At 53.2% G+C, this 12,259-nt stretch overlaps 6 protein-coding genes across 6 annotated transcripts; 4 read left to right on the top strand and 2 right to left on the bottom strand.

Moving 5' to 3' along the window:
• Window positions 1-93: 93 nt before the first annotated feature.
• ASPACDRAFT_37142 (N-acyl homoserine lactonase family protein) lies at window positions 94-1,098 on the bottom strand (the record flags this gene model as incomplete). The annotated part of the gene is made up of 3 exons (XM_020200273.1): window positions 94-261; window positions 324-483; window positions 542-1,098. 3 exons carry the CDS (start codon window positions 1,096-1,098, stop codon window positions 94-96), a joined length of 885 nt encoding a protein of 294 aa, XP_020051339.1.
• A 643-nt stretch (window positions 1,099-1,741) lies between these two features.
• Window positions 1,742-3,036, top strand: ASPACDRAFT_82399 (uncharacterized protein). Its single transcript, XM_020206086.1, has one exon. It carries the CDS (start codon window positions 1,868-1,870, stop codon window positions 2,993-2,995), a length of 1,128 nt encoding a protein of 375 aa, XP_020051338.1. The 5' UTR covers window positions 1,742-1,867; the 3' UTR covers window positions 2,996-3,036.
• A 3,785-nt stretch (window positions 3,037-6,821) lies between these two features.
• On the bottom strand, window positions 6,822-7,772 carry ASPACDRAFT_82396 (NAD-dependent epimerase/dehydratase family protein). The gene has a single exon (XM_020206085.1). The coding sequence runs from the start codon at window positions 7,752-7,754 to the stop codon at window positions 6,912-6,914; it is 843 nt and encodes a 280-aa protein (XP_020051337.1). The 5' UTR covers window positions 7,755-7,772; the 3' UTR covers window positions 6,822-6,911.
• A 728-nt stretch (window positions 7,773-8,500) lies between these two features.
• On the top strand, window positions 8,501-9,526 carry ASPACDRAFT_48444 (aromatic alcohol reductase; the record flags this gene model as incomplete). The annotated part of the gene is made up of 3 exons (XM_020202133.1): window positions 8,501-8,539; window positions 8,590-9,014; window positions 9,061-9,526. 3 exons carry the CDS (start codon window positions 8,501-8,503, stop codon window positions 9,524-9,526), a joined length of 930 nt encoding a protein of 309 aa, XP_020051336.1.
• A 653-nt stretch (window positions 9,527-10,179) lies between these two features.
• Window positions 10,180-11,174, top strand: ASPACDRAFT_48443 (SGNH/GDSL hydrolase family protein; the record flags this gene model as incomplete). The annotated part of the gene is made up of 3 exons (XM_020202132.1): window positions 10,180-10,589; window positions 10,655-10,794; window positions 10,849-11,174. 3 exons carry the CDS (start codon window positions 10,180-10,182, stop codon window positions 11,172-11,174), a joined length of 876 nt encoding a protein of 291 aa, XP_020051335.1.
• Window positions 11,175-11,593: 419 nt separating this feature from the next.
• Window positions 11,594-12,106, top strand: ASPACDRAFT_48442 (DUF1993 domain-containing protein; the record flags this gene model as incomplete). Its single annotated transcript, XM_020202131.1, has 1 exon — window positions 11,594-12,106. One exon carries the CDS (start codon window positions 11,594-11,596, stop codon window positions 12,104-12,106), a length of 513 nt encoding a protein of 170 aa, XP_020051334.1.
• Between the last annotated feature and the right edge of the window lie 153 nt (window positions 12,107-12,259).

The raw sequence follows: 12,259 nt of genomic DNA, 5'->3' as shown, positions 1-12,259 counted from the left end.
GAGCTTGGCATTTTATCTATGTGAAGTTGACCGGGGCCTTGATGCAGCAGTCGGCCGAAAGCCCTGCAGCAGACGATACCTTCAAAGCACCCGTCAGGTAAACACATCGGCTTGCTTCTGCAACTCCAAAAAGATCCCCTTGTCGTGGCCGGGAATGACCTGCCCCTTGGTGATGCGCTGCAGATGCTTCAGCCGTTGCGTGCTCCGGAACCAAGAGGGGTGGTCACGTGCCAGCCAGCCCTGAGGGATCCCATCGCGCCACTGCAGCCATCACAACAGATTAGCTAGCTAACTCCAGATAGGGCGAGGATAAGTTAACGAACATTTTCAATTACATGGCAATGATCACTGATGAAGAGGAAAGTGCCTGTGTGGAGCATGTTGATCTGCATCCCGATCAGCCCCTCGGTGTGGCCAGGGAGATGGTGAAGGGTGATCCCCTGGCAGAAATCGAGCCTCTGGTCGTTGAATGTCTTCCAATTCCTAACCGGCTCGATCAGCCCAGTACGCTCAAGAGATCTAGGGGAGGGGAACCGAATACAAAGATAACTTCAGGTAATGCTCCAAGTAGACCCCACTATCCGCCCCGGTCGCGACCGACCAGAACGCACTGGTCAGCTCCTTCTCATGCACCCAGATCTCGACGTCCTTGCGATCGAAGAACTCGTCCAGCCCACCGGCATGATCCAGGTGGAGATGCCCGATAATGATCTTGCGGATATCCTCGATGCGATGGCCGGTGGCCTCGACGGCGGCGCGCAGCTCATGGCGGGGCTCGTAGCGCACGCGCGCGAAAATGTCGACCGCCACCGGGCCCCAAACCTCGGGGTAGTCCTTCCCACTACCGGTTTCCCAAAGAATCAATCCTTCGTGGGGATGGTCGATCAGGACGCAGTACATGGGCATCTCGCAGCGTTCATTCACGAAGGAGCGGTGCTCGGTGGACTTGAGGCTGGTGTTACCGCCTCGCACGACGAAGCCCTTGTCGCATTCCAGCCAGCCCACCTCCAGGAGGTGGAACTTGGTGCCCGGTGGGCAGACATTCGAGATGGCATTGGGGACGGCGCCTTGGTCGAGCTGGGCTTGTATGGCGGACATGGTAGATTGGGGGGCGTTCAAAACTTATACATCAGCTGTCAAACGGCATCGAGGAGGAGTCGCGTTGCGTGTCGTGCGCGATCTCATGTGCTTTGGTTCCTATATGTGAGAGCTGACCCGCGCTGTTACCCCGCAGATGGTGTAAAGATGATCATCAGAGTGCGGGGTTCAAGTGCACCATTCCAGGAATCACTCCTTCGAGTACACACTAGTAGGACTCCATTAAGCTCGCTCCATTCAGTAACTACTCCTTTCAGTATTTGGGGGCTTTTTGAACACTACCTATGCTCTTTCAGGGACTAGCCTTGATGCTTCGAAGTTGTTGATTGACGTTATCATCGAGCTATGAGTTATCCCATGTTCACTAGGGTTGTAAAGCTCTTATGATTTTTGTAACCAGGACAGCTTTTAGTCCCACGCTGAAATAGTCATTCGGATCTCGACGAAGCTCGGAGATATGGAAGCGACAAGGGAATTGCCGTGGCGTCACAGACTGGTAACAAGTGGGGTCGATAAGACAAATTGGGAACGCCGGGACTTCGGGACTTCGGAAATTGGGGGTTTCGGGAATGGGAGAATTTGGGCATTGAGCATCGGGGATTCGGGGATTTCCCCCTCCACCAGCTGCTGGCAATATAGTTATAATTTATAACTACTACTAATACAAGACAATCCATCTTTCAGTGGATTGTGAATCAACATTTTCTGCTCTCTTCCTTTCCCCGCTCCACCAACCCTCCGAGAAAAGTGCGCTTACTCGTCCATCAGAATGCCTCGTACACTCTCCAATCTGAAACGCAAGGATCTCTTCCAAACACAGGGGTTCATCGCTCATCAATGGGTCGATTCCACCAGCGGATCGACCTTCGAGGTCCGCAACCCGGCCACGCTGGACCTCCTAGCCACCCTGCCAGAAATGAACGCGGAAGACACCAATCAAGCCGTCCAAGCCGCTTACGAGGCATTCAAGACCTTCAAGAAGACCACAGCCCGCCAAAGAGCCCAGTGGCTACGAAGATGGTATACGCTCTGCCTCGAGCACCAAGATGACCTCGCCCTCATCCTGACCCTGGAGAACGGAAAACCTCTGGCCGAAGCCAGGGGGGAAGTCCTCTACGCTTCCTCATTCCTGGATTGGTTTGCCAGTGAAGCTGAGCGGACGTATGGGGAGGTCGTCCCTCCTGCCAACCCCAGTCAACGAATTATCACGATCAAAGAGCCCCTGGGGGTAGCCGCCTGCCTGGCCCCATGGAACTTTCCCTTGGCGATGATCACCCGCAAAGTGGGTGCTGCCCTAGCAGCTGGGTGCACGACCGTTTGGAAACCCGCCGGCGAAACGCCGCTGAGTGCTCTCGCCCTCGCAGTCCTCGCCCAGGAAGCTGGCCTGCCCGCCGGCTCAATCAATGTGCTCACCACCCTCAACAAAGTCAACGAGGTGGGGTCCGCCTTATGCGAGAACCGCTTGGTCCGCAAGCTCAGCTTTACCGGGTCGACACGTGTGGGTAAATTACTCGCACAGAAGTGCAGTGTCAATCTCAAGAAACTGTCGCTCGAGCTGGGTGGCAACAGCCCGTTCATCGTCTTTGACGATGCTAAGCTAGAGACCGCCGTGGATGCCTTCTTGCTGGCCAAGTTCCGGAACGCGGGCCAGACCTGCATCACGGCCAACCGCGTCTTTGTCCAGGAGGGCATCTACGATCGCTTCGCTGCCGCCTTGGTGGAACGCGTCAAGGATTTGCGAGTCGGCAATGGCGTGGTCGAAGGGGTGACCATCGGCCCTTTGACGCACGAGCGCGCGGTCGACAAGGCTGTTAGCCACATCAACGGTTCGTTCAATTCATGCCGGTACATTGTCGAAGCTGCTAATCTGTGTCTATGGAACAGATGCCACCTCTAAGGGCGCCTCCGTCCTGCTGGGCGGTGCTCCCTGTCAACCTGACAATCTCAAGGGCTACTTCATGCAGCCCACTATCCTGAGCAATGTCACCCCGGAGGCGCAAGTGACCCGCGAAGAGACCTTCGCGCCGGTGGTAGCCCTGTATCCCTTCAAGACCGAAGAAGAGGTAATTGAACGAGCTAATGACTGCGACGTGGGTCTCGGCAGTTACGTCCTTACCGAGTCCATCTCGCGCATGTGGCGAGTGGCTGAGAGCCTGGAGGTCGGCATGGTGGGAGTCAACCTGGGAGTGCTGGGTGCGTGCGAAAGTCCCTTTGGAGGCGTGAAGGAGTCGGGCTACGGGCGCGAGGGGAGCAGCCATGGCATTGATGAGTATCTATCCGTGAAGAGCATCTTGCTTAATGTATCATATTGATCTGACGGGCGATCAGAGAATTTGACCTGCTTCGGGATCCCTGATATCAGTGTTTTCCCTAAAAATCCTGAGATCATTGCGCAGCTCAGCGAGAAAGTCTTCTCTCAACAGGCAAAACTGGTCATCGTAATGCGTTACAGCCCGTTGTGCTTCGGAGACGTTGTAGACATCGCACATTTGCCTGTAGTACGGGACTTCTACTAAAGCAATTTCATCGGGGGCGGGGCAGAATCGAGATTTCCCGAAAGTCTTCAAAGTCATTTTCGTGCCTCCCTCCTGGCCGGTAGCTATCGTCTAGATCCACCTTGGTCCTGATGGTCTTCGCAATTTTCTGGATTCGATATCCGATAGTCCTGTTTCCAGGGAGGTTGGATCGAGGAAGGTTCGAATCTGCGTGATGTTCTCGGCCGTATCAGTGAAATCAGAAGAGCATCCCGGAGAGCTGAGCAGCTTCAAATGCAACCAGGCAAAGCTTAACTCTGCATGCTCACTGGGTTTCTTCGGGGTATGAGCTTGCAGGAATACTGTCCAGATGGTGCGAGGATTGGTAATGCAGGAGACAAGCTGGCAGAGAAATTGTCCATTGCCAAAGCTCTCAATAAGCGGGTCTCGTATAAGGCTCAAAAACTCTACGGCCAAAGTGTTGACAAACTCACTCGATGAGTCGACACGAAAACTGTTCTGCAGTGCCCCAAGAAGGCTTGGAGAAGCAAGTACCCTTTCAATTCAGCGCAGATAGTCCTCTTGCGCGCAAATTGACTCCATAAACAGCTTGGCATCGGCGGGCTTTCCACCCTTCTAACCTTTTTCAATGAGCGATAGATATTTCGTAAGGCGGTCTAAGCGAGTAGCCATTTCGTGGAAGATTCACCTCGAGAACTTCTATGCCAGTGGGTATAGCATGAGGCAGAGGAGAGGAAGCAGAAGGCCACAGATGTGAAGGAAGGATTAGGTTGGAATGACCCCGCCCCAGACCAACGCACCATTGGAGGTTGAGTGTGTTCATGGTTACTACGAAGTTGAGATGTCACAGTGGCGCAATTGGCTGGAAACCGGCGTTTGGGCCTTCATGTGACACCAAGGAAGTCTTGCGTTCTTCGTCTTCTGCTTCCATTCGCTCCATGCTCCTTGACTCTCGCGGCCCGATGTGTTTCTTCGATGAACAGATATATTGACTTCTTGTCGATTGTGATCGCCAGCGATAATGTTGAGAGCCCCAACAGGACGTTACAGAGCCAGCATTCGTGGCAATTCGCGACGGAGCTGGCTTGGGCTTGGTCACCAGACGCGCAAACCAGAACCGGTCTACGAGTCCCCGGCCCCTCCATGCGGTCCACTACATGTGGAGATCGAGCAATATAACCCTGGAAGATCTCAAGAGAATCCTCAGATCTACCTCCTGCGAGTACTTGACCTCGCACACATGGTTGGGGCGCGATTCGCCGTCAATTATAATTCCGGGTATAGCTTTCCATCCCCGGAGTGCTGAATTTGTGACTTCAACGCTAACAAAGCCCATATCGCTAGGCGAGCCACCTGTCTGGACTCCCCAAACCGAGAACAAGCAACTCCAATCCGACTGTGGCGAGTATTTACGTGACCCAAATGTTGCTAGATATCCTGCCTATCCATGGGAGGCGGCTTTAACAGCGATCGAAAAGCAGTGTCCCGAGTATGATCTCGCCAACAACCGATATTGTGACCTGCTCCAGTACTTTGGGCAATCTCAATCGGTTTGCCCGAGGGGTCGACAAAAGCTTCAGGTTTGTCCTGGAGAAACGGTGGGCGACACCGTTTTTCCATTAGACGGGAGAACTCGCCAGCCGACTTGGTACCTGATGTTCGGGGGTACGGGTACACATTCCTGGACGAGTACACAACTTGGAGGCCCGGTCTTGCCGGTTGGGAATCCCATCAACGGATCATTCAGTATGACTTTGGTTGCTCCCACTTCCTCGTGCGCTTTGAGTCAGACGTGCATCCCAGAGAAGAAGATGCAACAACAAGAGTGCCGTAGCTCTGACAGTGAAAGAAGAATGCCGTGTGAAACTCTGGAGGCTGAAGTTGACCGTCTGGTAAGTAAGCTCGGAGGAGACCACACTCCGGAACCAGCTCAAAGCTCCGGGGATTTGAAATTTCGCGAAGGAGGACGGTCGATCTCCCACAGCGCTATCATCGACATCAAGACACGCTCAGTGTTTGACTTCCAGACCCGCACTGTGAAGAAAGAGATCGCTATGACAGATCTAATTCCTCGCCTCTGGGTTCACAGATCCCCACTCTGGTCCTGGAATATCACGACCGGGGTTTGTTCACTGACATTCGGGTGCAGGACATGCGAGACCAAGTCACGCAATGGGAACGAGACAAGCAAGAGCTACTCAAGCGGCTGGCATGGATTCTTCACGAGCTTGTGCAGTATGCAAAAAGCTCAATGACTCGGCTAGATGTGTGCCCAACGGATTCCGGGCCTCTTCAAATCCGTCGAGTAATTGGAGACGCTCCGGTGGCTTTGTCTCCTGGATTGAAGGGCCGGTGGACTGAAGAGGACAACCTAGAGTCTTGGGGTCATGAAAGCTTTTCCTCGCACGATGACAGTTTTTCTGACACACATGGTCATGCACATCTGTCAGAGCGTCGATTCAACCATGATTTGAAGGAGTATACAGCATCTTCTTCGGAATAGCGTGGCAGCAGGTCACCCGGTTGTGCTCCTTGGTGGCGGAAGGCCATCCCGAGCACTCAATGCTAATGAGACTAATGTAGTGTAGTTTGTTAACTGAAGCGTTGTGATCTCAAATTGCACAAAGTACAAACTCAACCGAATCTTTACTGCCTACCATATACCTCAGCACTCTTCCATACGGTGTGCGACCCGGATCAATGCCAAGAGTGAGAGCGTAGCGAACGCAATTTGCGATCGACGCGTAAGCGGCCGGGTAGAATCCTTGACCCACTTCGTACATCACAGTCACGTTCGGACTTGTAGTCATTGAAGTCATTAAATGGAGAATATGCTGGCCCCTTGGGGATTGAGTGGAGATTGAGATAATAATGTTTGGCAGCATCGTAGAAGTCGAAGACTGGGAGAGAAGAAGACGAGAAGTGGAGAAACAACGCGACGCGGTCGGGGTAGTTAAGGCGGCAGCCGATGAGTAAGCCCCTCTCTCAGTTCCGAGTAAGTTCCCACTACGCAACACAGTCAACAGCTCAACAAGGTATAATTATTCCTAAATACGGGCGAGGTAAAAGAAGGCTGTGGAGCTTGGCAAATTTGTGGGTAAGCTACAATGAACAGGTGTGAAGACATGGTGTTCCAAGAACATGGGTCCTATCTCTACCTGACCCGATCTTTATATATCTCCACCGGCAGTTGCTATCGCGATATTACAAGTACATGTTTATTTTTCACGTGTGCCATCGGGTCTTCATTATAATCGCTAATGTAGGAGATTTTACAAAAGTCTACAGACGAGAATAGATTATAGCTTCCCGATTGAGTCACTCCTTCTCGTCATGTACCCATCCCAAGATCTTCTTTGCCTTGTCTGTGGCGAAGAGGGACTGGTTCCCTGATAGATCGCCTCGAATCTCTGCGTCCGGGTAGTACTTCTTGGCCAGGTCCTTGGAAGGGGTGTCCTGCGTAGTTGTTGGGGCGACGATGTTGAAGACCTCACATCCCTTCAAGTTGTCACTGTTCTCCACGGCCAACAGGCACGCTCTCGCGGTCGCCTGCGGACTGACCCAGCCCCACAGACTCTTCACGGCTGAAGTATCCCAATTCTCTTTGTGTCCCTGCTGCGCTTCGGCTCGCGACGACACGGCATGTATGCGCATGCAGGCAATGTTCATCCCGGGGAACCACCGAGCAAACGCACGGGCCTGCAGCTCGGCTTCGTCCTTGGCCAGCGCGTAAGCGTCCGTCGGGCGGGACTCGGCCTCTTCATCGACGGGGAAGTAGTCGAACTTCAGGGGTCGGTTGGCATATTCCAGCCCGATCGCATTGACGGAGGAGGCGTAGCACACGCGCTTGATGCCCAGCTCGGCGGCAGCACGGAACCCGTTGAAGGCGGAGTTGACATTGTTGTTGTGGACGAGGTCGTCACCCTTGTCGACGGGGTCGGGAATCGCGGCCAGATGAATGACGGCGTCGCAGCCCTGGAAGGCCTTGAGCGTGGCCTGGTAGTCGTTGGCGGTATCCGCCGTCTTCATTTCCGAGTTAGGAGTGCCATCGTACTCCGTATCGGTGCGGTCGACCTGGACAGTGGAATGGCCGGCTTTCGAAGCCGCCTTGACGACCTCACGCCCGACCGTGCCGCGAGCACCGGTGATAGCGATTCTCATGTCGAACGGGTTTGTGTGGGAGAAGTTTCGTGCGTTTCGTGCGTTGCGTGCGGAAGATAAGCGGAGAGGAGGGATGATTCGAGCGAGGATGGGAGGATTCAAAGCGATTCGAATTGAATGGATGGAGATCTGGCAAGGCATGGAGGAGAGGGAGGAGGAGGCGGTGGTTTTGAGGCCTCAATGATGAGGGGCCATCAGGGAGGCTCATATTCATGGGTGGATTTCATGACGCGAGAATGATGGTAGCGACGAGTAGGGACGGATGGAGTGGACAAGATACAACCAACAATGCATGACAATGCATGACGACAAAATGACTGCGGCTGAGTCATCCCTTGGCACAATTACTCAGCATGCCGTTGCAGCAGCTGCATAAACCCTCTGCCCTCTGTCATCCATGCACAGCAGAAGTCGATCGGTTCCTGAGTTTCAAACTCTGACTTGTTTATCGATGATAGTCAACTTATCTAATGTCTAGCTATCTTCCACTTGTCATATCACAATGCCTTTGCCAGCGAGCTAGCAGGCGATACGGGCCGACCATCTCGTAAACCCTCCTCGATTAGTGATCCGGGATCTGCTCCTGCTTACCCAGATTAGTGATCGTCCAGCACGCCATGTGTATAGGACGAATGTTTGGTATATATAGTTCTAGTAACAGACTCGTCAAGGGTTCGAATCAACTACACCATCATCTACTCATCTCTTCTCTCACTGATAACTAGAACAATACCAACTTTCTCACCATGAGCGAACAGGCCTACAAGAATATAATCCTCGTCGGGGTATGGCCGCCGGTCTAGTACCTAAAGTCTTCGCTAATCAGTCTCTACAGGGAGGTGGCTCACTGGGAAGTGTTCTGCTCAAGTCACTACTGTCTGAGCCAACGTTCAGAGTCAGCGTTCTCACCAGAGAGTCATCTAAAGCCCGCGCCAGCCTTCCCTCCACCGCCAACATCATCACGATCCCGGACTCTTACCCCCAGGACGACCTGATCAGGGCCTTCCAAGGCCAAGACGCGGTTGTCAACGCGATAACCAGTTTCTCGGTCGCCGAACAGCTGAAGTTCATTGACGCCGCCATCACCGCGGGTGTCAAGCGCTTTGTGCCATCAGAATACGGGTTGGATAACAACACCCCCGCTGCACAGGAACTCTCTCCAGTTTTCAAGGACAAGGGGCAAGTGCAAGCGTACCTCCGGTCGAAAGAGGCCGATGGCCTGACTTGGACGGCCATTGCTTGTGGCATGTGGATTGGCTGGTACGTCTCCCATTCACTCATCACGATTCCTCGCTAACGAAGGTAGGTCCCTTCGCAATAACTTCCTCGGTCTGGATTACTCCAACCGCACCATGACTTTGACCGATGACGGCACCGGCAAGTTCTCGACGACGACCCTCGATAACACGGCCCTCACGCTGAACCGGATCCTGCTGAACCCCAGCTCCACCGCCAACCAGATCGTCTTCACCAGTGACTTTGCCACCTCCCAGAAGGAGCTCGTGGAGACCATTGAGCGGCTGACTGGGGAGCAATGGCAGCGCAAGTCTATCAATACCAAGGAGCTGATCCCCACTCTGAAGGCCGCGTGGGAGCAGGGTGACGCTTTCGCTGGCTACGGCCTGATCAACATTGGGTTCACTCAGGGCGACTACAGTGGTCACTTCGAACCCGTGCAGCCGGTGCGCAACAAGGAGCTCGGATTGCCGGAGAAGCATTTGGAAGAAGTGGTCAAGGAGGCACTCGCTGAGGTCGGACATTCAAAATTCTAATTGCTTTGACAGGTTCGTCATTTGTGGGATTGTGACCATCTGGCGTTTCAGTATATTGTCGGGAGCCTTAACTCACGTGCACATATTCATCTTATAAGATATAGATGTTGTCTGTCGAAGATGGCAATGTGGTTACGAGCTACTTCAGACTTTGTGCTGAATCTCAAATAAATGTCGGGTGGAGGGTGGCCCTAATGCAGCACAGTGCCATTGCAGGCCTACCTGATTCTCGACCACTTCCATACTTAGTGGAGGTATGAAAGCCTAATGCCAGAGAATCGCCAAGCCCGTGGTCACTTAGACACGGAACATGCGCACTTGTCATGCAGTATAGAATTTGTCTCTGCCGAGTGCTTACTCCGAACATGCCCCAGAAGCTCCGTTGCTAAATGGGGATAGTGCCAGAGAACATAAATGAAACTGAAGTATACCTGCAAGCCACAAATACTGATTGGCCTAATGCGGCTGCCATCCAACCTCTGGGTCCAACATGACTGTCGGAGCCATGCTTCTGATGTTCTCCCTTTTCTGTCTATATCTAGCGATCCCCATCCTACGCGATCATCGCTCCCTTTGGATGGGAATATATGCCTCGACAGTGACTCGACATTGATTGGTCGGAGTCCTCGAGGTAGTCAATCTTGTCTGGCAAGATGAAAACACTATATGGCTTTGGCGGGGCAAACTTGGCCTTAGCCTGGTCAGCCGCTGCTACGACTAAGTATGTGATCAGTTTCGGAGATTCATACACGTCCACCACCTTTAATATCACCGGCACCAAGCCCTCCGCTGCGAACCCGCTGGGAAACCCTCCCTATCCGGGGTGGACCGCGTCTGGAGGAACCAACTGGATCTCTGACATCGTTGCCAAATACAACAATTCCCTGCTCCTGAGCTACAATCTCGCCTATGGAGGAGCTACAGTCAATGCTTCGCTCGTTGCGCCGTATCTCCCGACGGTATATTCCATCATTGATCAGGTAGACGAGTTTCAGGACTATTTATCCCCACCACCTTCTTGGGCACCATGGGATGCGAAGAACACTCTTTTTGCAGTTTGGATGTAAGGCTGCCCTTGCTAGATTGAGTGATCGACGCTCAGAAAGTAACCCATGCTGACCATACCAGAGGCGTCAACGACGTAGCAGGATCCTGGTACCAAACCAGCGCCGCCGCCTTGGAAAGGCAGATTTTGGATCAACTCTTCGAGCAAATTGAGCATGTGTATCGGGATGGCGCCCGTAATTTTGCCCTCTTGACTGTCCCTCGTATGCTCCCCATTCCCTGGCCCCGAAGCTCCTCTCTGACTATCTGGTGTACAGCGATCGAACGCACGCCGAACATCATGCAAGGGTCGGATCCGGATTACACGATCCCTCGCCTGAAAGCTGCCATTGAGCACTGGAACACAATCCTCGTCGAGAAAGCCGAGGCACTCGCACAAACCCATCACGACGCCATCGTCAAGGTCGTTGACACACAGCCGGTTTTCAACAATATCCTGGACAACGGCGGAGCAGCGGCGGAGTGTTGGAATTCCGACGGCGTGACGTGTCTATGGTTCAACGACTTTCATCCGGGGATTGTGATCCAAGATGCTGTGGCTCAGGCGGTCGCATTTGCGTGGAAGGGAAGCTTCTTTACTTGAGTCGATTGCTTTAAACCATGGCTCTGAGTCTCTTGCTCGGGGGTCAAAAGGAACCATGACAATACTTTATCAAAACCATGGGAACGCTTACTTGATCTGAAAGCTGGTCAGCCTTGAGACAGCAGATTAGTAATGAAACAATGAACAACTTGGCTGATCTCTTCTCAAGAAGCAGATTTCTGTTGATTTGTCAGACTTGAAAGGTGGTGGTTAGGTGGTGAAGCTGACCCCCGTCCTCGATCTGGGGATAGAATGTGATGGAAGCCCGATTACTAATTCCCCGCCCCCTTTCCCTTCCCCACAATAATGGTAAGATCACTATAAAGACACCAAATATAACACCAAATACATAGTATGCACGAAGGAATCATCATCGGACTAAATCACACCATCCCCTTCCAATAGCACTCCTCGCAAGCATGTCTTCTACCGTGTACACCATCACCATCCCGACCTTCACTAATGGTCTCCAGACCCTCTCCCACATTCTCAAGAAGGGCGAGGAGCATGCCACCGAGAAGGGCATCGCACTTGACACTCTCCTCAACGCCCGTCTCTACGAAGACATGAAGCCCCTCTCCTTCCAGATCTTTGCCACCGTGCTCAACATCCGCAAGACCATCGCCCGCACCCAGCTGGTGGAGCCCCCCGCTCCCTTGCCCGAGGCCAAGACCTACCAGGAGCTCTACGCCAGCATCGACGCCACCCTCGCCGAGATCCAGCAGCTCGCCCCCGCGGGCTTTGCCGGCAAGGAGCAGACGGCGTTCAAGGCCCCCCTGGGCGACCACGAGGTCGATTTCACCCCCGAGTCCTATGCCCTCAACTTCGGACTGCCCAATGTGTATTTCCACATTACGACCGCGTACGCCATCCTGCGGGCTCAGGGTGTGCCCCTTGGCAAGCTGGATTACCTGAAGAGCTTCCTTGCTTGAATGTTTGGGATCGATTGCGAATGCTTGTTTAGTGGTTTCCGGGGTTGATCCCCGCCGCAGAAAAGCTTATGAAGCGGGGCCTTTTGTCGATGATGATGTATATATTTAAACGGAATGAAGTCTAATTGGCAATCCATAGGATATAGTTCTCAA

The sequence above is a fragment of the Aspergillus aculeatus genome (assembly GCF_001890905.1).
Source record: "Aspergillus aculeatus ATCC 16872 unplaced genomic scaffold ASPACscaffold_23, whole genome shotgun sequence".
Lineage (NCBI taxonomy): Eukaryota > Fungi > Ascomycota > Eurotiomycetes > Eurotiales > Aspergillaceae > Aspergillus > Aspergillus aculeatus.
Note: the sequence above shows the minus strand (reverse complement) of the source record. Positions and strands in the feature narration are given on the sequence as shown.

Bases quoted from the DNA above. Each gene is read 5' to 3' on its own strand.
- ASPACDRAFT_82399 (XM_020206086.1), top strand. From the start codon at position 1,868: ATGCCTCGTACACTCTCCAATCTGAAACGCAAGGATCTCTTCCAAACA.
- ASPACDRAFT_82396 (XM_020206085.1), bottom strand. From the start codon at position 7,754: ATGAGAATCGCTATCACCGGTGCTCGCGGCACGGTCGGGCGTGAGGTC.